At 41.1% G+C, this 20,374-nt stretch overlaps 1 protein-coding gene across 6 annotated transcripts in view; it reads left to right on the top strand.

Annotated features, from left to right (window-relative positions):
- Positions 1-314: 314 nt before the first annotated feature.
- The window catches only part of GALR1 (galanin receptor 1), a 40,528-nt gene continuing 20,468 nt past the window's right edge, over positions 315-20,374 (top strand). For all 6 annotated transcript variants that reach the window (XR_008306873.1, XR_008306872.1, XR_008306874.1 and 3 more), the window contains exon 1: positions 315-2,200. Coding sequence is in view for 3 of the 6 variants with exons in the window: in XM_053249071.1 (XP_053105046.1) it covers positions 1,487-2,200 (714 nt within the window). In the remaining 3 variants the exon portion in view is untranslated. The remainder of the gene's footprint in view (positions 2,201-20,374) is intronic.

The following is a 20,374-nucleotide window of genomic DNA, read 5'->3' as shown; positions in this document are numbered from 1 at the left end:
TGACCCACTCACATATAAATACTGCTCATGTGGAAGAGAATTTGCAAGAAAACCTGGATGTATATATATATATTTCATCCAATAAAGGTTTTACATTTATACTAGGAACTGTTTTAAAAGAAAGCCAATTGTCAGGCTTCATGTGTGAAGACAAACTTGGACAAGCATAATTTGCTGATAATTTGCCTTTTCTGGACAGCCTTAAAGGTCCAGGAGCTGTTCCCTCCTCTGTTGCATTTGGCATTTCTCACTTTGGAGTCAGAGAAAGGAAAGGCAGCATTTTTGAACGGGGTTTATTTGCTCCTTCAGGGTGTGGAGGGAAGATGCAAGTTCAGGTTTGCACACAGGTTAATACAACAGTTACATAGGGAAGAGCGGAAGAGGCTTGGAGCCAGACACACTCTCTCAGCCTACCTTTCAGGGCTGTCGCGAGAATAAGAAGGAGAGGAATGACATATTCTGGGTGAAATTCTCTGTTGCATCTTGAGTTCTGAATGCACTGAACTGGACTGATTCTCTGCTACCTCCGTGAAGTGAGGATTCGGAATGAGAGGGAAAAGAGAGCGAGCCCAGGCAGGGCATTACCTCCCTCACCAGCTGCGTCCCCTCGCAACAACCCAACCTTTAGACCAGTGGAGGGAAGCCCGGCAGGGAGAGGCGGCAAAATGCTGAGGAGACAGCGCAGAGACTGCCTGACTGGATTTTAGTCGCTGGCGCCAGAATTTGCTGCCAGGGTTAGCGGCACGTCAAGCAGGCTGAGGGAGGAGCTTGAAGGTGGGGGAATCAGGAGAAAAGGCAGCGAGACCTTCTGTCAACACGCAGTCCGTGGCAGCTCTCTCTCACGACCGCTGCGTGGATGTTGAGCTCGCCTCACACACTCCCGAGTCCCGCTGGCTCTCTGCGCGCTCCGCTCATCGGGGAAAGAAAGGCGGGAACGGAGAGAAGCAGCAACGCGGTTCATCACTGGTGCTTCTGAGCACAAGAGGGTGTTCTGGGGTGTCTTCCTCTGATTCCTTTGCTCCCTGCCTGGGACTGAGCCATGGTGGGCAGCATCCAAGGGGCAACTCTGGCAGCCGGACCCAGAGAGAGAAAGAACCCTCTTGGCGCTCAGCCTCTTTCCCTCCCTCCGCCCAGGCTGTGGAAACTTTCCCACTGCTAAGGAGCGAGAAAGCGTGCACACATTCTCTCCCTGGACGTGTTTTTTTTGGTGAGGGACTTGTGGGACTGACTGTTTTGGACGCAGTGACCCCTCGAGGTACTTCTCGTGGGGCTGTTGTTAAATATAGGGGTGGGAGAGAGGATTGTTCGTCTCTCTGGATTCTTTGCGGGTGGAAGAAAGGAACGCCCCGAGTTTGGAAGGGCATCTTTCTGAAGGGGTTTTTGAGGGAAGGAAGTGAATGAACTGGTGTGTTTGGGCTCTCCTGCTTTGCCTAGTTTTCTTTTCCATCTTCACAAACTTGGGCTGGTGTCTGAAGCTGCACAGAGTATGGATGGAGAGGCAGCTGCCACCTCAGTCTGCATGAACCAGACAGGGAAATTGTCCTGGCTGGGCTCCAATGCCTCCTGGTCATTCCCGGAACGGATGGAGGAGGAGGAGGATGCCAACTTCTTCTCTGATATAGGAATTGAGAACTTTATCACTTTGATTGTCTTTGGCCTCATTTTTGCACTTGGAGTGCTGGGTAATTCATTGGTCATCACGGTGCTTGCCAGGAGCAAGTCAGGCAAGCCTCGCAGCACCACCAACATCTTCATCCTCAACCTGAGCATTGCTGACTTGGCCTACTTGCTCTTCTGCATCCCTTTCCAGTCAACAGTGTATATGTTACCTAACTGGGTGCTGGGCACATTCATCTGCAAGTTTACCCACTATTTCTTCACGGTCTCCATGTTGGTCAGCATCTTCACCCTTTCAGCTATGTCTGTGGATCGCTATGTGGCCATTGTGCATTCTAGGCGCTCCTCTTCCCTGCGGGTGTCCCGTAATGCATTGTTTGGTGTAGGGGCCATCTGGTTGCTCTCTATTGCCATGGCCTCACCTGTGGCTCACCATCAGCGTATTGTCTACAAGGAAATCATTAACCAGACTTTCTGTTGGGAAGTGTGGCCCGATCTTCATCACAAGCAAGTCTACGTGATCTGCACATTTGTCTTTGGGTATCTGCTACCTTTGCTGCTCATCTCCTTCTGCTATGCTAAGGTGGGTGTAAAGGTAGAATTGCACCATCGAGTTGATGTTGACTCCTGGCGACCACAGAGCCATGTGATTTTCTTTGGTAGAATACAGGAGGGGTTTACTGTTGCCATCTCCTACACAGTATGAGATGATGCCTTTCAGCATCTTCCTATATTGCTGCTGCCCGATATAGGGAAACTTACCTGTGGGGAATCGAACCGGCAGCCACTTTCTCACTAGGCAAGTTATTTTTCCGCTGTGTCATTAGGTGGCTCAAGGTGGGTGCAGGTATAATGAAATACAAACAAAGGATATATTTCTGAGAGACAGCCACACTCCCATGTTTTTAGTAAAGGGGGAGCAGTTTCAGAACACCATATACATCAGGATTACCATAAACATCAGGATTAAAGAGCACTGTGGACATGCAGGGCACATCTTATTTATGGACAGAGCTCTCTTTCTCTCTGTGCTATACTGTATGTGCATGGAACATACAGATAAGAATGTGCTGTGAAAAGGTGTGTTTAGTGTGACAGATTGCAATGTGTTTGGTCAGGTACAGATATAATTTGCACCATGTCAGACATAACTTTGAAGTTTAAAAATAAAATGCATTTTTTAAGAATACAGACAGAGGCAGAGCTCTGAGAAAGTAATTGCCTTACATACACAGTGAAAAGGGGTGTGTGTATGTATCAGTAGAGTTAAATGATGAATATAAGTCAACACTTCAAAGCTAAAGGTACAGTAATTTTGATAAATCACTCAATAATGTGATTTAGCATTGGTGGAAGTAAAATGGTCACTCGTGTTTACTGATACAGTATGCGTACACTGTGAGAAAAAATTTGGTTAAAAGATACAGTTTCAAGAGCTGTGGCAAGTAAAACTACAGAGTGTTCATTACAACTGGAACGTTAAGGTTACATTTGCAAGGATTTTGTTGAATATGAAAGCTATGTGGAAGTATTGCAAGAGCAAAAGAACAAAGTAGAAGTAGTTACTTCTATGAGAGTGGAAACAGCTTCAAGAGATTTAATTACGAACATTGATCTGATCTGACATATGAGTAATTCATAGGATGACCGCTCCCGCCAAAAATCCTGGGTATTTGACAGTATGAATCACCTGTTGTGGGACTGGAGGTAGGGTGTGGTTAAAAGCAACCCACCTCCCGCTACCAGGACTGATTTCCAGGTGCTGATTGTGAAAATAATCCAAAACTGCCATCTGTGGATGCTTTATGTCTTTTGCTAGCTGGGGGATGACTGAGTGCAGTCCAACACTATTATTTTCAGTAGGAGCTTGCCATTGTCTTAAATGGAATATGGATTGCAGTGACAGAAAGTGACAAGAGCACCAACTGGATATCCTATGCGGCACCATGGATATCAGTGGAAACTCGCTAATTGACTTCAGTAGCTCAGGAGAATGTCTCTAACAGCTAGAAGGCAATCAGTGACAAATAACACGTCCTGACTCCCTGATTGAGACAGAGAGGATCAATAGAGATGTTAGGAGCTGAAGGGATTGAATCATTCTCCCCGCAATTCTTCATTTTGACTGAAGGTTCACTATTTGTATTAATATAGTTTGCACACTTGAATGAAGCACAATTCACATTTTGCTAGAGTTTAGAACTCAACTTATCAACAAGTCAATTGGCTTAAAGCATATTGGACAACCATTATACCTCTCAACATCTACAGTTAATCCTTGTTGCAAGCCAAAGTTTCACCAAAGCCTATATTGTAAAGTGCAATGAATTTTGGAAGTGGTTCTTTAATTAGCAAGATCTTTGTATTATTTATTTACAATATACCACTTTTCAGCAAAAAGTTTTGTTTACATAGTACAGAAGTGAAAAGAAGAGTTTCCCTGTCCCAGAGGGGCACACAATCTTACAAAAAAGAAGACAAGAGAGATACCCATATTTACCCAAATAGAAGATGATCCTGAATTTAAGATGACTCCCTTAAAAATATGGCTTAAATATAGGTTATACCATTTAACCAAAAGGAAGAGGACCTTAAATTTAAGATGACCACCCCTCAATTTCTAGCATCAAAGGGCGGGATCCAGGGAAACCACAGGCCAGTTAGCTTAACTTCTGTGTGGGGTGAATTGATGGAAAGCATACTTAAGGACAGAGTTGTTAAACATATAGAAGAACAGGCTGCTGAAGGAGAACCAGCATGGGCTTCTGCAGTGGCAGATCTTGTCTTACAAATGTTTTGGAGTTTTTTGAGAGTGTCAACAGGATGAAGGTGATTGAATTGATATTGTATACTTGGACTTCCAAAAAGCTTTTGACAAGGTTCCCCAAAGGCTCTTGAGTAAACTTAGCAGTCATTAGATAAGGGGACAGGTTCATGTATGGATTGGTAACTGGTTGAAGGACAGAAAACAGAGGGTAGGAAAAAATGAGGATTTTCACAGTGGAGGGAAGTAAGAAGTGGGTTCCCCCAGAGATCTGTACTGGGACAAGTGTCCTTTAACCTGTTCATAAATAATCTGGAAGTTAACCAGAGATGTGTCTAGATCTGCAGATGACACTAAACTATTTAGGGTAGTCAAATCCAAAACAGATTGTGAGGAGCTCGAAAAGGATCTCTCCAAATTTTATTTTATTTATTTATTTATTTATTTATTTATTTATTCAATTTCTATACCGCCCTTCCAAAAATGGCTCAGGGTGGTTTACACAGAGAAATAATAAATAAATAAGTCGGATCCCTGTCCCCAAAGGGCTTGACAAAATGGCAAATGCGGTTCAGAGTAAGCAAATGTAAAGTGATTCATACCGAGTCAAAAAACCCCAATTTCACATATGGTGTAGTGATGGGGTCTATGCTGTCAGTGACTGACCAGGAGAGACGTTTTGGGGTCCTGGTGGACAGGACAGCTCATTGAAAGTGTTGACTCAGTGTATGGCAGCTGTGGAAAAGGTTTCCATACCTTATTCACAGCTGCCCTTTCATTAGGAAGGGAATTGAAAATAAAAAATGCTAATATTATAATGACATTTGGAGTACTGTGTACAGTTCTGATCACCGTATTTTAAAAAGGACATTGTAGAACTGGAAAAGGTACAGAAGAGGGCAACCAAGATGATTAGGGGCCTCGAGCACCTTCCTTATGTGGCTAGGCTACAGCATCTGGGGCTTTTTAGTTTGGAAAAGAGGTGATTATGGGAAACATGATAGAGGTGTAAAATTGTGCATGGAGCAGAGAGAGTAGACATAGACAATTTTTTCTCCCTCATGGGATGAGGGGTTCATGGGATGAACCAGGGGTCGTTCCATGATACTGAAGGCCAGGAAATTTAGGGCCAACAAAAGGAAGTTCTTTTTCACACACACAGCACATAATTAATCTATGGAATTCTCTGCCAAAGTATGTGTTTATGGCCTTTTAAAGCTTGGATGGCTTTAAAAGGGGCTTAGACAAATTAATGGAGTACAGGTCTATCAGTGGCTACTAGTCTAGTGACTATAGGCTACCTCCAGCCTCAGAGGCAAGATGCCTCTAAATACCAGTTGCAGCATAGAAACAGCAAGAGAGAGAGAACATGCCCTCATCTCTTGCCTGTGGGCTTCTCAGGCATCTGGTGGGCTTCTCAGGCATCTGGTGGGCCACTTAGTGAAACAGGAAGCTGGACTAGATAGGCCTTGGGTCTGGTCCAGCAAGGCTATGATGTTCTTATTAAATAACTTAGAAAAAAACTAGTATTGGATTCGGTATACAATACCAGCAATAAGCACTAGAAAATATGTTATGCTGGAAAGAATAGCAACAGTTGTTTTTCCCTTGCTAAAAATGAAAAAAAGTCACCTCTTGAAAGGTGCCTCTTTGCCCAGTTTGCAGAGATTAACAAGATCACTGGGAAATAACTATTACATTTCCGCTTTTGCCCGGAATCCCTGAACTTTCAAAGTTTCCAATACAACATATTACAAATATGCTCCTGATTCACCAGTTGTGTTAAGCAGAAAAGTATGATAATAGGAATGTCAGCCTCCACTTTTCAGAATGCTGGTCAATGACTTAAGATTTTTAAATAGAAATGTGCAATTAACAAAATATCAGAACTATTGCTAGTCCCCATGGGTAGTGGTGGAATGCATTAGTGGAATAATTTTTTATCAAAGTGTGACATTAACTCACCTTTGTTTCTGATATTGCTCATATCTTTATATGGCGTTGTGTGTGTGTGTGTGTGTGTGTGTGTGTGTATATATATATATATATATATATATATGGATGGTTCTATCACCATATGCCCAGGTGAGTAAGTTGCAACATTAATAGCATAATAGAAAACATGAAATGCAATCTTACATATGTTTACTCAGAAATCTGCCCCACTGCATTAGTAGTGCTTACTCACCAGTGAAAGATAAATGTGCCTAGATTCCAACGGTGATTGTAGGTGATGTATTAAAATAAAGCTACAACAGGAAGTTGTCCAGGGTTGGAAAATGAGCCGTAAACTGTTGTTAACAAACACCCTGAATAGGAGAAATGTCAATACTAACATTACAGCCCAGTGAGATCCTACCCATAAGAGTAATGAAACATTTGACTACCCAATCACACTGCATTGCTTCTTTCTTTCTTTCTTTCTTTCTTTCTTTCTTTCTTTCTTTCTTTCTTTCTTTCTTTCTTTCTTTCTTTCTTTCTATGTTTGGAAGAGATGCTATCTTTCCTGGGAGCTTTATGGCAAGGAAAGCCCCTCAGTCTCCATACAAAAAAGAAGTAGCAATGGTTACATGAAGGGGCTGAAAGAACATAGTATTCAATGACATCTTCAGACCAGATACAAACTAAGATGCATAAAGAATACAAGGAACTCTAATATTTAAAATTGTATAAGAAGGAAAATATTCACAGAACTCATCTATCAAAAGTCCTTATGATCTTTGGACTTTGAAAATTAAGGGGAACCCCCTTAAAGCAGGCTTCTAAATAGCTGTTCATCCACCTGTTACAGAAGAATAGCTAGTAGTCCTAATTACCTTTCCCCATTGATTTCAATAAGAGATCACCAAGACTAACTTTGTTGGATCAGAGCAACTTTCTTTCAATAAAGCTGAACAAATTCATATATTGAACCAGGCAATAATGAACTTTGGTGACATCACAAGTCTGATCCTGCTTTGCTGTACTTTTAGATTACTGGACAAACTTGGTGAATTGCATTAATTTATTGTATACCATAGCTTTCGAAGAGCATTGGCATGGATTTTTACAGGTTTGCTTCTATTACAAGAATGATTCCAAAATAATTATGATATATTTATTATTGTGGGTACTTAAATACTTATGTCAATTTTAAGTTGAGTTATTTGCTTATCTGCTTAATTGTCAGCCAGTTATTTGCTAAATAAAAGTATTAGTAATTAATATATGTGCTTATTCTTGTCTTTGAAAATAGTAAGTTTATCCCCTGTGCATGAAGAGCCTGTCCATTGTAGACTCAGTCAGTGTTAATTTATAGCCTTGATGCCCAGCTCTAAAAAAGTCTAGAAAAGAAATGCTTGAAACTGCTGTTCCTGGATGAGCTCTGCTCTTATGGTCTGCAACTTTAAAGAAGGAAGATAAACTCATACTTACTGATTAAAATAAATATAGGGCTTGATCTAAAGACCCCCATATATGAACAAAAGGGTGTGTGTGTCACCAGTTTTTCTTCACACTGCAGCCTCTCATGCCAAGTCTTTGTAGGGCCTCTTGTTCCTCTAAAGTGGCTATCTGTGGGTGGGTGGGTGGGGCTGCAATCCATGGGGAAAATCTTGAAATTCCCCCAGTGCATGAGTGAAAAGCAATGTGTCCATAATACCATAGGGGTTTTTTAATGGTAATGGCACAGTAATATAAATAAATGAAAGATTCTGTTGTCATTAATTCCTGACATTACCATAGCTAGTACAGTGATTTAATTAAACATATATAAAAATAAGGTTTATGTGATCATTATGATTCAGAATGTAATGGGTTTGCATGTTTTTCTCTGCTATACATTTTAAAAAACACACATTTCATTGTATAATTAGCTTTGATAAGTTTTATTGATGCATTAATTTAAACTGATATTTACTAATATACTAGTTTCTAATTACCATTACATAATGGAAGAATCTATAGGCATAATAATGTTTTAAGTCATACAACTTAAAATATGTAAACATTACTGTGTAGGAATCAATCAATAATGTTGAACACTTGTTGCTTAGATTGGCTTTAAACCTACTCTTTTATTTGTGTTAACATCTTATCATTGTTCACATGGAAGATAAAGTAGGGGAGAGATTTGCAATGTAAATGTTCAAAAACAGATGGAAGGTGTTTGTTATGTACCGTAAATGTGCATTCTGGCTAAGGTAGGTTTTACAGTTACTTTAGAAACCCAGGTGAACAGAAATATTTTCAAATGTGAAAAACCAGCAACCCCAGATGCTCCAAACTCTACTCTTTCCAATTTTTCCTCTCATTCCAAAATGCATACTGCTGTCACAAGAAACAGATAGGAGGATACAAGTTAAGAACTATCTGTCATTTTGCGTTATACCAATTTTCTGTATCATGGACAGCAGAATCCTATGAACATTTTAAGTACCATAATGTTGAGTATCATATTTGCATTTCCACTGGTTGTTGTTGTTTTTTAATTTAATTAAATCAGTCATAGTGGGGAGCTTGATCCAGACTAGGACTATGGTGCAGGGAAAGGTTTTAAAAATCATTTTCTCTTGCATGATCCCAACAAAAATCTGCCCCACAAGGCTGCTCTTTGCCCTGGGAGGCAGAGGTGTCACAAGACATTTTTCATTGGAGATGCAGAGACAAACTCAGGGGAGGCAGGCAGGTTATAGATCAGTATAAAGGAGGTTTCTGCTAAAAGGGTTTTGATAGGTAATGATGACAAAACAACAATAACACCAACACCCCAGTTTGTGCGTTTTAGTTAGGAACTTGAACTTCAAAACTGACATGCTCTGATCAGAAGAGAGATCCACACACTGAGCCACCACTTATTACATGCAGAACTAGTATACAGTTTACATCTTACTCCATGCATTTTGTTTTACTAATTTTCAGAAAATTGGAACATAGTGGCATAGCAAGGTTAGAGGGGGCCTGTGTTCAACAAAAGAATACTGCCACCTCCTCCAATTTGTTTTGTGGTACCACAGCCAGGCACTGCAGTATTTTTTACATTTTTAAAAACATTTTTTTGACAGTGCCACTGCCAATACAAATATCCAACTCAAACATCCCCCACTCACATGCAGCACCCTGTTGCCACTGCTGCTACTCCTCCCACACATCAGCCACTCCTTTGCCCACCAGCTGCTCTTCTCTCCTACTGGGTGCTCCTGCTGCCCACTACCCCACTGTCTGCCACTGCAATCTGGCTCAGACAGCACTTAAGGGGCATCCAGCTTCTTAACAGCATGCAAGTTGGCTGGGAAATGGAAGGTACATGCCCTATGTTGGCATCAGGGTGCATGCACACCCTCTATTTCCCTTTGCTGGAGAGAGAAAAGGGGCCATTTAGCCCCTTACTGCTGTGCAAACTAGCTATTAAGCAGCGGCAGGGCAGCGGGCAGCAGGAGAAGCTGGAGAGTGGGTGGGCAACCGGAGTGGCAGCAACATGGGGTTGGCAGGTGGGCAGCAGGGGTGATGGGAAGCAGGGGTGAAGGAGTGAGCAGCAAGTGACGGTAGCTCATGGGCTTGGAATATCTGCCCAATTAGAGTTATGCTCCTGTATGAATGACCTACTGTATGCCAATAATAATATTTTTATTTGTGGAGTTTTGGAGTATTTGCACACATTCAGGAGTGCTGCCAAACACCTTAGCTTCTGTTAGGATCACACAGTAGAGAATACAAAAGCATGTTTTGAGCGAGGATCCTTTCCAAGTTTTGACTGTGCTTCACTTTAGGGGAGGTGGCAGCCAAGGTACTTTTTGGGAGTTTCTGCTCTGCTCTTGCTTGTATGTGTTTAATTAAATTTTCATTTTAGGAATATATACTAATATAGTCCTAAATAATAATTCACCCTTTTGCCTGCCTTAGAAAGCATGCAACACCAGTAAAAGCTCAGTTTTCTGAGTTTTGGTTGTGCTTCACCTTTGGGCAGATGGTAGCCAAGTTACTTCAATGCATTTCTGCTCTGCAGAATTTATTATTTTATTTTATTTTATTTTGTCATTATTATGTTTAGAAGTATTTGTGCTCATCCACAATTTTTCCTCCCCAGGAAAGCATACTTGGCATAAAATCCCAGTTTTCACCGTTTTGCTTTTGCTTGCCTCCTGTTTTGTTGTTCTTGGTCTCTTTCTTTTTTGCTTGAGAACCATTCATGTCCAGAAGGGGTTCTCCAAATGGCAACAAGAAAACAGGTACTATGTCACCATTTTTAGGTCACCTTCACAGGTGACCTCCCCTACTTGTGCCTGCCATTTTGTGGGCAGTAAGAGTAAAGGTGGGGATGAGGTTCCCAAAGAAAGGTAAGAGCGACCGAGATTTTACTGCTGCCATATGGTTTCCCTTGGCATGCAAAAGAGTCAATGTGTAAAAATACTTTTAAATAACAATAAAGAGAGAGTGGAGCAGATTTCAAAGTGAGACATTTAAGATCGTTCACACCTTTTCTCTTGCATCTGTTAACTGTGTTCATGTTTCCTTGGTATGATCAATTAACATTACCTCTCCCCACTGCCCATTGGATGTCTAAGCTATATTTTTAAAAGCTGAGGTTTTAAGCTGAGGAGCCAGCGTGGTATAGCGGTTAGAGTGCTGGACTAGGACCTGGGAGACCCAAGTTCAAATCCCCATTCAGCCATAATACTTGCTGGGTGACTCTGGGCCAGTCACTTCTCTCTCAGCCTAACCTACTTCACAGGGTTGTTGTGAGGAGTACACTGCTTGGCGACTTGGAGGAAGAGTGGGATATAAAATGCAAATAATAATAATAATAATAATAATAAATAATAAAATAATAATGTTACTGCATAATTAGGAATTTGAGGATTGAATGAACATTTCATTTGGGTAGGCATTGCCTCCTGCTGCTACACCCCTGCTGGGAGGGAAGCTGTTATTTGTTCCCATAGCAGCTTTCTTCCTGGGAGAAATAGGAGATAGGGGGGTTATTTTCATAAGAAAAACATTCTCCTTTAAAAAAATATTTGGGTGGATTGAGGTGGTGGATTTAACTGCTCCTCTTCCCATTCCATACCACAGTCCTGATCTGGGTTGGGTGGCTGATTTTTTAAGAAACCCAACAGATGGAAATGTAAAGACGCATCTGAATGTCTAGTTTGGCTCTCATGGAGGATTCATGAGTGATAGCTTTTATGCAAGAGTTTCTTTTACACAGAATGCAATACTTAGAGGAAAAAATTAAAATCCTTTGCAAGAACAAAGAATAAATGGATGGGATATTTGGATGACTATAACACCAACTTAGTAATGCTACTAAATCTTAAATTCCCTTAAAGCCCTCTATTGTCCACAATTCAATACATCATTGCTATTATCTTATTAAGACAATATGATCAATGTATCATGCCATCTAATTCTGTTTCTCTTAAATGACTGGACATATTTATGAGAATTCCTTTTATGCAATAGGTGAACATGACAGGTAGTAATATTTATTGTCATCTATAATCTATAAGTTGATTTATTTTTCACCTGATCCTATAAATTGTTATCCTGATTTAACTCTTAGGACTGAGTGACAAGATCCCCATAAAGTTCAAGATTTGGCTTAGCCTCAGATATGGCTTCATCCTACATCAGGTGAAGTACCATAAAAATTGAGTGCCTCTGAGCATATAAAGAGTAACTTTTCCTCACCACCAAATCCAACTGCCACACATTTATAATTAGAAAACCAGAGCAGAGGGTGCTGCTTCTGGGCAGGATGAAGCTCCTCCTTGTCCCTATTCAGAAACCATGAAGTGACTACCAGCACAGTATAAAAGCAAAACCTTTCTTTTTTGCATCAGTGCTGTGGCCTTATCCTTGGCCTGGTTGTTTTGTTCAGAAAGAGAGAGAGAGTGTGTGTGTGTGATGGGGAGAGAGAGAGAGACGGGGCCACTGATGGCTATTTGCACTAAACCAAAATGGCTCTCAGCTAGCTCTGGGCCCCTTGCACAAGCACAAATCTGTGCCCCCTTTCTATTCTCATTTAATATATTTTCAGGGGCAAGTGGATCAGAGCTGCATCATGGTTCTACTTTTCTGGCCATTATTAGGTAGCTGATTTAGCTGCAGCATCATACTAAACCATCTCTTTGAGAAGCTACAACTAAGCAGCTGTAGCTGTTATTCCTTTGGATTCGGCTGCTCAAAAGCAATTGTCCTGACATAAGTATTATGATATGGTAGCCGTATGTGCATTCTGGTATGAATCTGTATCTGCATGTAAAATACAAGAACTGAGTGAAGCTTGTTCAAAAATAGCTGACGTTCTTGTTCTGGAAGTTTTCAGAAGCTGCAATTTACAAGACATGATAGCCTCATTCAGATGTTATTAAAAATAAGACTGGACCTGATGCAGCCTCCAGTGATTACCGCAAGTCACGTCTGATGCCTCAATCATTCAGCTCTCCCAGTGTGTCCCACACACTTACAGCATTCATTGGAAGAGGTGAGTGCTGTGAGCATGATGGCAGGTGTTTCTGTGAGCAGGAGACTTGGGCACCCAACCTTCTCACTCACGGAAGCATCCACCATCACGCTTACAGCTTTTGCCTCTTCAGGCGAACACTGTAAACATGTGAGGCATGTTGGGAGAGTTAAATGATTTGTTAAGCTGAACTTCCAGTAAGTTTTCTTACTGTCTGAATGATGCTGATGTGCTAGACAGTAGAAAAGATCACAATCAAGCAAAGATGCAGCATGTTCTTTAGTGGATGTATGCAAATGATGTCATGTTATCAGTGAAGGCAGATCATACAAACTCTTCCTTGGTATGCCATTGCCAGACTTTGGAAAACAAAATATAAATGTATTGAACATTCCTATACATGACCTTTATGGACAGAGAGAACTCTTTTTGGCAGCTTTGCTTGCTATAATAGGGAGAAATTCATTAAAAATCAGAGGATTAGTTGATTTCCTTGAAATAAAAATATACAGAATCCTGACATCTTAGTGCCCCTTTTTGGAACTCTAAGCTCAGCCATTCTGCAAATGAAAATTGTTGGGCAAAGGGGGGGGGGGGCGTGTTGCAGTTTTTTTAATGGAGGCAAAGGGCAGAATCCTTCACACGGGGATGGAATGATGGCACCAGAGGTGGGGTGGGCTTCAGTTCCAGACGTTTTTGTGATTTTTCTACCACTTATAGGACTTACGGGACTTTTTAAAAAATTTTAAATTAAAAAAATCAGTAATAATCAACAGATTGGTCAACAGATGACCAATCCACTTCAAGATCAATACGCAGGATCCTGACTTGTGGCAAATTTCAGAACTCTAGCCCAAGCCATCCTGGAAATATAAAAGGGGGTTAAAGGGGGTGATGTGTACCTTTTTAAAAATAATGAACGAAAAGGGTAAGGTCCTTCATATGATGATGGAATAATTGTCCAAGGGGTGAGGGAGTTTTGGTTCCAGAAATGTCAAATTCTGGAACTCTAGGCCAAGCCATTCCAGAAATACAGGTGAAACTCGGAAAATTAGAATATTGTACAAAAGTGCATTAATTTCAGTAATGCAAATTAAAAGGTGAAACTGATATATGAGACAGACACATTACATGCAAAGCGAGATAAGTCAAGCCTTAATTTGTTATAATTGTGATGATCATGGCGTACAGCTCATGAAAACCCCAAATCCACAATCTCAGAAAATTAGAATATTACATGGAACCAAGAAGACAAGGATTGAAGAATAGAACAATATCGGACCTCTGAAAAGTATACAGTGTACTGTGTTTGATTGGCCAGCAAACTCGCCTGACCTGAACCCCATAGAGAATCTATGGGGCATTGCCAAGAGAAGGATGAGAGACATGAGACCAAACAATGCAGAAGAGCTGAAGGCCGCTAATGAAGCATCCTGGTCTTCCATAACACCTCATCAGTGCCACAGGCTGATAGCATCCATGCCACGCCGCATTGAGGCAGTAATTGCTGCAAAAGGGGCCCAAACCAAGTACTGAATACATATGCATGCTTATACTTTTCAGAGGTCCGATATTGTTCTATTCTACAATCCTTGTCTTCTTGGTTCCATGTAATATTCTAATTTTCTGAGATTGTGGATTTGGGGTTTTCATGAGCTGTACGCCATGATCATCACAATTATAACAAATTAAGGCTTGACTTATCTCGCTTTGCATGTAATGTGTCTGTCTCATATATCAGTTTCACCTTTTAATTTGCATTACTGAAATTAATGGACTTTTGCACGATATTCTAATTTTCCGAGTTTCACCTGTATAAAAGAGGTCCTCTTTTTCCTTAGGAAATATCATGGGGCCCTCTAGAAGAGTGGGCACATGGACATGGACCCTCAGGTCCATGCCTTATGGCGCCCCTGTAGGACGAAGCAGAATATGCTGGACTAATCTAACCCCTTCTTTCCCCTATCCTACCACTGCCCATTCACTCTCGATCCGTGAGAAGAGCTTCTGGCAGGCCTGCAGGGAGAGTGGGCTTAGCCCGCTCTCCCCACAGATGATCATGCCCGCAGCCCTGGGTGGCCGGATTGGCTGCCCACATGACTACCAGCTCATATGTCACTGCGCGCCACAGCAGCACACGAGCAAAAAAATGAGGTTAATAGAGCGCTCGCTCCATTAACCTCATTTTAAGGGGAGGGGGAATTAGGCGAGCTAGCCACCTTGGAACCCCGGACTCGCCCTGTGGTTCCCACGATCAGTAGAAAGCAGGCTAGGCTCCCTTAGCCCGCTTTCTGCTGATCATCGGAAGAGCTTCACTAGCTACCTGACCTCTGCCTCCTGTGTGCATAGGAGACTGATTCTAGTCAGGGTGGTAAACTATTTTAAACCTTTGGGTTAGACAACAGGTGGAATGGATGAGTAAATAAAATGCATTATTTAATATTACATTATTAAATTAAAGTAAAGCTAAATGCATTAGGATACTTCATATTGCTGTAATTTAAAACTGGATGATAGATTTAAATCTCTTTAGTTTTGCTGTGTTCTCAAACTATAAGCTTTCAAGGAACTCTTTCCATCCTTAATTTATAGTGAAACATTTGCAAGGAAGTATGATTTAATCTAGCAATATAGGTCTTGCAAAGTTTATTTTGCTTATGTGAGTTTTCAAGAATCTTGTATCTGATTCTAAAATATTGTGATGGAAATAGAGAATCTGTTAAGAATACAAGCAGCCCACAAGGTGTTATATACATCCAAAAGAAATAAAAAGGTAGATCAGCCATAATGCTAGTAGTCAACCACATAACAATTAAGAACTGGAACACCTATTATGTTTTCTCTATTATATTCAGGATCTAGTAGAAACTAGTCTGGAAGTAGAGGGAAAATGAACTAATTATATCTTTATGTAATTCATGGTTTAATCAGTTTTTCTCATTGGTTTAGCTAGGTCTAATTTACTCAGAAAAATAAAACACTGTACTACAGTTGATAATAAATATAATGCTGTTAAATGACCTGCTATCTCAAGGTTTCATAAAACACTGAAGAAAGCCAAGAGACCAATCAAATGCATTTTGTTCTTGCTCTAGCAAGAACAAAAAAGTCTAATGGCACCCTAAAGACTAACAAATTTATTGATGAATAAGCTTTTGTGGGCTGAAGCTCACTTCATCAGATCCTCGAAGCATTGTCTTCACTGTGTGTGTGTGCATATGTGTGCGTGCACACAGACACATGAAGGAAAAACTTGAAGCAGTGGCGTCATAAGATCGTGCAATGCAAGTAGTATTGTCTGTGTCATTTCTGTGTAAAGTTCTTGCAGCTTTGAACAGATACATCACAGGCAGGAACTCTTGCATTTCATGACCTTCTAGCCCCACAGTACATATTTTTTTTCTCTCTGTATCCATGTGTAAATTATCATAGATGTATCTACAATAGATCAGAACACAGTTCATTACTCAGAGAATCCAACTAAACAGGCAGGCCATTTATCCAATGATTAAATTTGAAATGTTATCACTGGGGATGTGTACTGATTTTTTTGATTAGATTTGTGCCCAAAACAAATCACCCCTGATTTGTTTTGTGTCCAAATCTCCCCCCCCCCACAAATCACCCCAGATTCGATTTGTATTTGCTTTGATTCAAGTTGGATTTGGATTGATTCGGATCACTTAACAAGGTCTAGGGGCACCAAATTTGGGTGGTGAGTAGGTCCCCATGGGTGCCACCTACCACCTAAACCTCAAGGTAGTGGGACACTTGGTTGATGTTTAATGAATTGTTTTAGCTTTTAATGATTTTGAACATTTCTGCCATAGCAAATAATGGGGATTCTACGTCACCATATCCTAACCCTAATATGGATCTCCAGGTTTCTTTCTTTTTTTTTTTTAAAGCTAAGCTCTAGCCCTTTTAGAAGTGGAGTAATGGAGCAAAATGTGCGGTCATTATTTTGCAAGTGTTCAGATTCTTTGTTGTTTAATAACTTTTCCTCATAATGAATACCTATGAGGATTCATTGCGCGACTTCATTTCTTCGGTTCATTTTGACTGTCACTGGACAGTGCCAACTGTCAACTGCCATGTGTCAACAACACCTCCCCCCCACCCCCGACCTGCAAGGCAGTGGGTTACTCATTTTAATTTTTAGGAATATTGAAATGTTTAGATTCTTTGTTGTCCAATAACTTTTCATCAAAATGAATCCCTATGAGGATTCATTATACACCTTCATTTCTTCTGTTCATTTTGACTATCATTACACAGTGCCAACTGTCAATTGCCATGTGTCAACTATCCCTCCCCCCCACACACAGGGGTACTCAATTTATTTTTTTAGGTATTTTTGAAGTGCTTAGATTCTTTGGTGTCTTCATTACACACCTTCATTTCTTCTGTTCATTTTGACCCCACTGCTTTGCAGCTGGGGGTGGGGAATCAGTGGCATCCCATGTTCCAACTACCCTGCAACCCACAAGCCACTGGGTCCTCAGTTTATATTTTAGGAATTTTTGAGGTGTTTAGACTCTTTGGTGTGTAATGAATCCTCATAGGGATTCATTATGAGGAAAGGTTATTAGACACCAAAAAGCCTAAACACTTAAAAAAAAATCCTAGAACATAAACTGAGTAGTACCCCACTGCCTTGCGGGTGGGAGTGGGGTGTAGTTGGTAGGGTTGTGCATTTTTTCCCCTGTTTTGTTTTTGGCCTGAATCTGAAACACCTCCATTTTGTTCTTTGTTCAAAATCAGCCAATCTGAAACACCCCAATTTTGTTCTTTGTTCGAAATTGCAAAATCCAAATCTGAAACGTTTTGGATTTTGAAAAATGGCCCTAGAGCAAAACTAGTGGGTGAGGTGGTAGTGCCCAATGGGTGGGAGCTACCACCCAAATTTCAGAGGAATTGGGCAAAGGGCTGATTTTTTGTGAATTTTTGAAGTTTAAGATTTTCCCCATAGTGAATAATGGAGGTTTCAGCAAAAGTATAGCTTCACATCGGGAGGAAAGGGGTGGCCCAGAGCAGAGTAGGGTGGGTGGTAGTGCCCAGTGGGGGCAAGGAAGCTGTCAGAATTATTTCAAAAGAATTGGGCAGAGGGCTGATTTTTAAAGATTTAATGGAGTTTATGTGTCTTTAAAGTTCTTCCCCATAGGAAATGATGGAGGTTTCAGCAGCCCCATAACTGCACTTGGGGGCATCGGGGTGTCCTATGGCAAGTGGTGGTGTAGAGCACATAGGGTGCCAACCACTCCTGTGGGTTGCTAACTCATGGGGTACTGGGTTTTGTTGTTTCTGAGATGTTTTGAGTGTAGATTCTCTGTTAGCATATGATAGTGGATTCATGGTTTGTCGTTGAAAATCTCATATGCTACCAAAGAATCTACACACAGAACACCTCAGAAACAACAGAACCCAGTACTCCATGGGCTAGCAACCCATGGGGGTGGTTGGCACCCTATGTGCACTACAGCACCACTTGCTCCCGGCCACTCCAGTGCCCCCCAGGTGGAGTTATGGGTCTGCCGAAGCCTCCATTATTCCCTAGTGGGAACCTTAAAGACGCATAAATGTCAACAATTTCTAAGAAATCAGCCCTTTTCCCTAACCCTTTGGAATCTGGGTTGTGAAAGGCACCCCTTGGGGCACTGCCACCCAACCCACTGTTTTGCCCCTCAGGCCCCCTTTCTGCCCTGAATCTGCCCCAAAGGCATGTAAACTTCAGAAATTCTTTAAAAATCAGCCCTTTTCCCAATTTCTTTGAAATCTGGATGGCAGCAGGCACCCATTGGGGCACTACCACCTGACCCACTCTTCTGCCCCCAAAGCCCCATTTCTGCCCTGAATCCACCCCAACATAACATCAACATCACACAGCATCAACAACAGCAGCAGAGCTTTGCAAAGAACCAGGCAGATTTCCAAAGGTCATGCACATACACATCCCCCCCCCGAAATGCAATTGATCTACACACAACAGTGTGAAACAACAACAATGAAATGCACACTGCCCCAAGCAGTGTGCACACCGCCCCACTGGCCAATGAGGGTAAATTTTACCCTAAAATTTCCTTAAAATGAATAAGGAGGCAATTGCCAGCAGATCAGCCCATGCTTTCACTGGACAATCTGCAGGCTGGAAGGGCCGGAAATTCAAACAGATGTCAAAACTCAAAAGAGACTGAAGGAGAAAGACTTTTCACGATTGCAAAATGGAGTTCCAAAACAGACGAAACAACAAAACATTTTGTATTTGAAACAGGGACATTTTGTTTCAGCTACAAAATGTTCTGTTTTGAGCACTGGGTGTTTTGTTTTGGCTACAAAACAGCCGAAATGACCTGTTTTGGGCACAAAATGTTTTGTATCTGAAACAAAACGCACAACCCTAGTAGTTGGCACATGGCAGTTGACAGTTGGCACTGTCAAAAAGACAGTCAGAATGAATAGAAGAAATGAAGATGTGTAATGAATCCTCATAGGGATTCATTGAGGGAAAGTTATTATAGACCAAAGAATCCAAAAACTTGAAAAATAGTGACCATACATTTTGCTCCATAACTCCACTTCTACAAGCTTAGCTTTTTTTTTTTTAAAGAAAGCTGGGAATCTGGGGAAATGAAGAGGAGGGATCTGAACCTTGAATCGATTCAAATCAAATCAAGCACGATTCAATTTGGATCCTAATCTAGCCAATGGACCACAGGGGTGATTTGTTTTGTCTCCAAATCACCCAAATCAGCTAGATTCAGGTACAAATCGATTTGTACCCAAATCAATTTGCACACCCCTAGTTATCACTTTGATATCTCTGAAAGTCTCAACAGTTCAGCCACTTCTGAAGAAGCCAGGATTGGATCCTGAGGCCTTTAATAATTGCAAACCAGTGGCTATTATAGCATACTTGAGCAAAGTGATTGAGTGGGTGTTTGCTGGCCAACTTCAGGCATTCTTGCATGATACTGATTATCTGGACCATCTCTGTCAGGTTTCGGGCCTGGATTTGGTACAGAGACTACCTTGGTTGCAGAGGCGTATCTAGGGAAAATGGCGCCTAGGGCAAGCACTGAAATTGCACCCCCTGTCCAAACATCTGACACCCATCTTTCACATAACTTTACCATAATAGAGCTCAAAAATACAAGTCAAGCTCGTTAATATTTTAATATTTCAAAAACTATTTAGCAGTAGACGTAGCCAGACCAAAAAATGCTGGAAAACTACAAATTTCAGTATGCTGGGGCTCATGAAATACCGAAATACTATGTAGAGGAGTACTTGGAAAACTAAACAGAAGTGCCTGTCTAATTCTCTGCTATGCATTGTAGCATCACTATTACATAAGTTTTAAACATAAATGGAGAATTTGACTTTTCCCAGATACTCTGAAAATAATTAAAGGATATGCAGAGTAAACTGTGTCACTTGGAATATATTCTAGTATTTCAGAAAGACAGTTAAAATGAGAGAAGGAGAGCAAGAAACTCCCAGTGGGCCTTAATCCTAAGGATCTCACACTGATTCAAAGTCAAACTCACCAT

This window comes from Hemicordylus capensis, chromosome 4 (assembly GCF_027244095.1).
Source record: "Hemicordylus capensis ecotype Gifberg chromosome 4, rHemCap1.1.pri, whole genome shotgun sequence".
NCBI lineage: Eukaryota > Metazoa > Chordata > Lepidosauria > Squamata > Cordylidae > Hemicordylus > Hemicordylus capensis.
The sequence above is the reverse complement of the archived record's forward strand: the minus strand, read 5'-3'. Positions and strand labels throughout refer to the sequence as shown.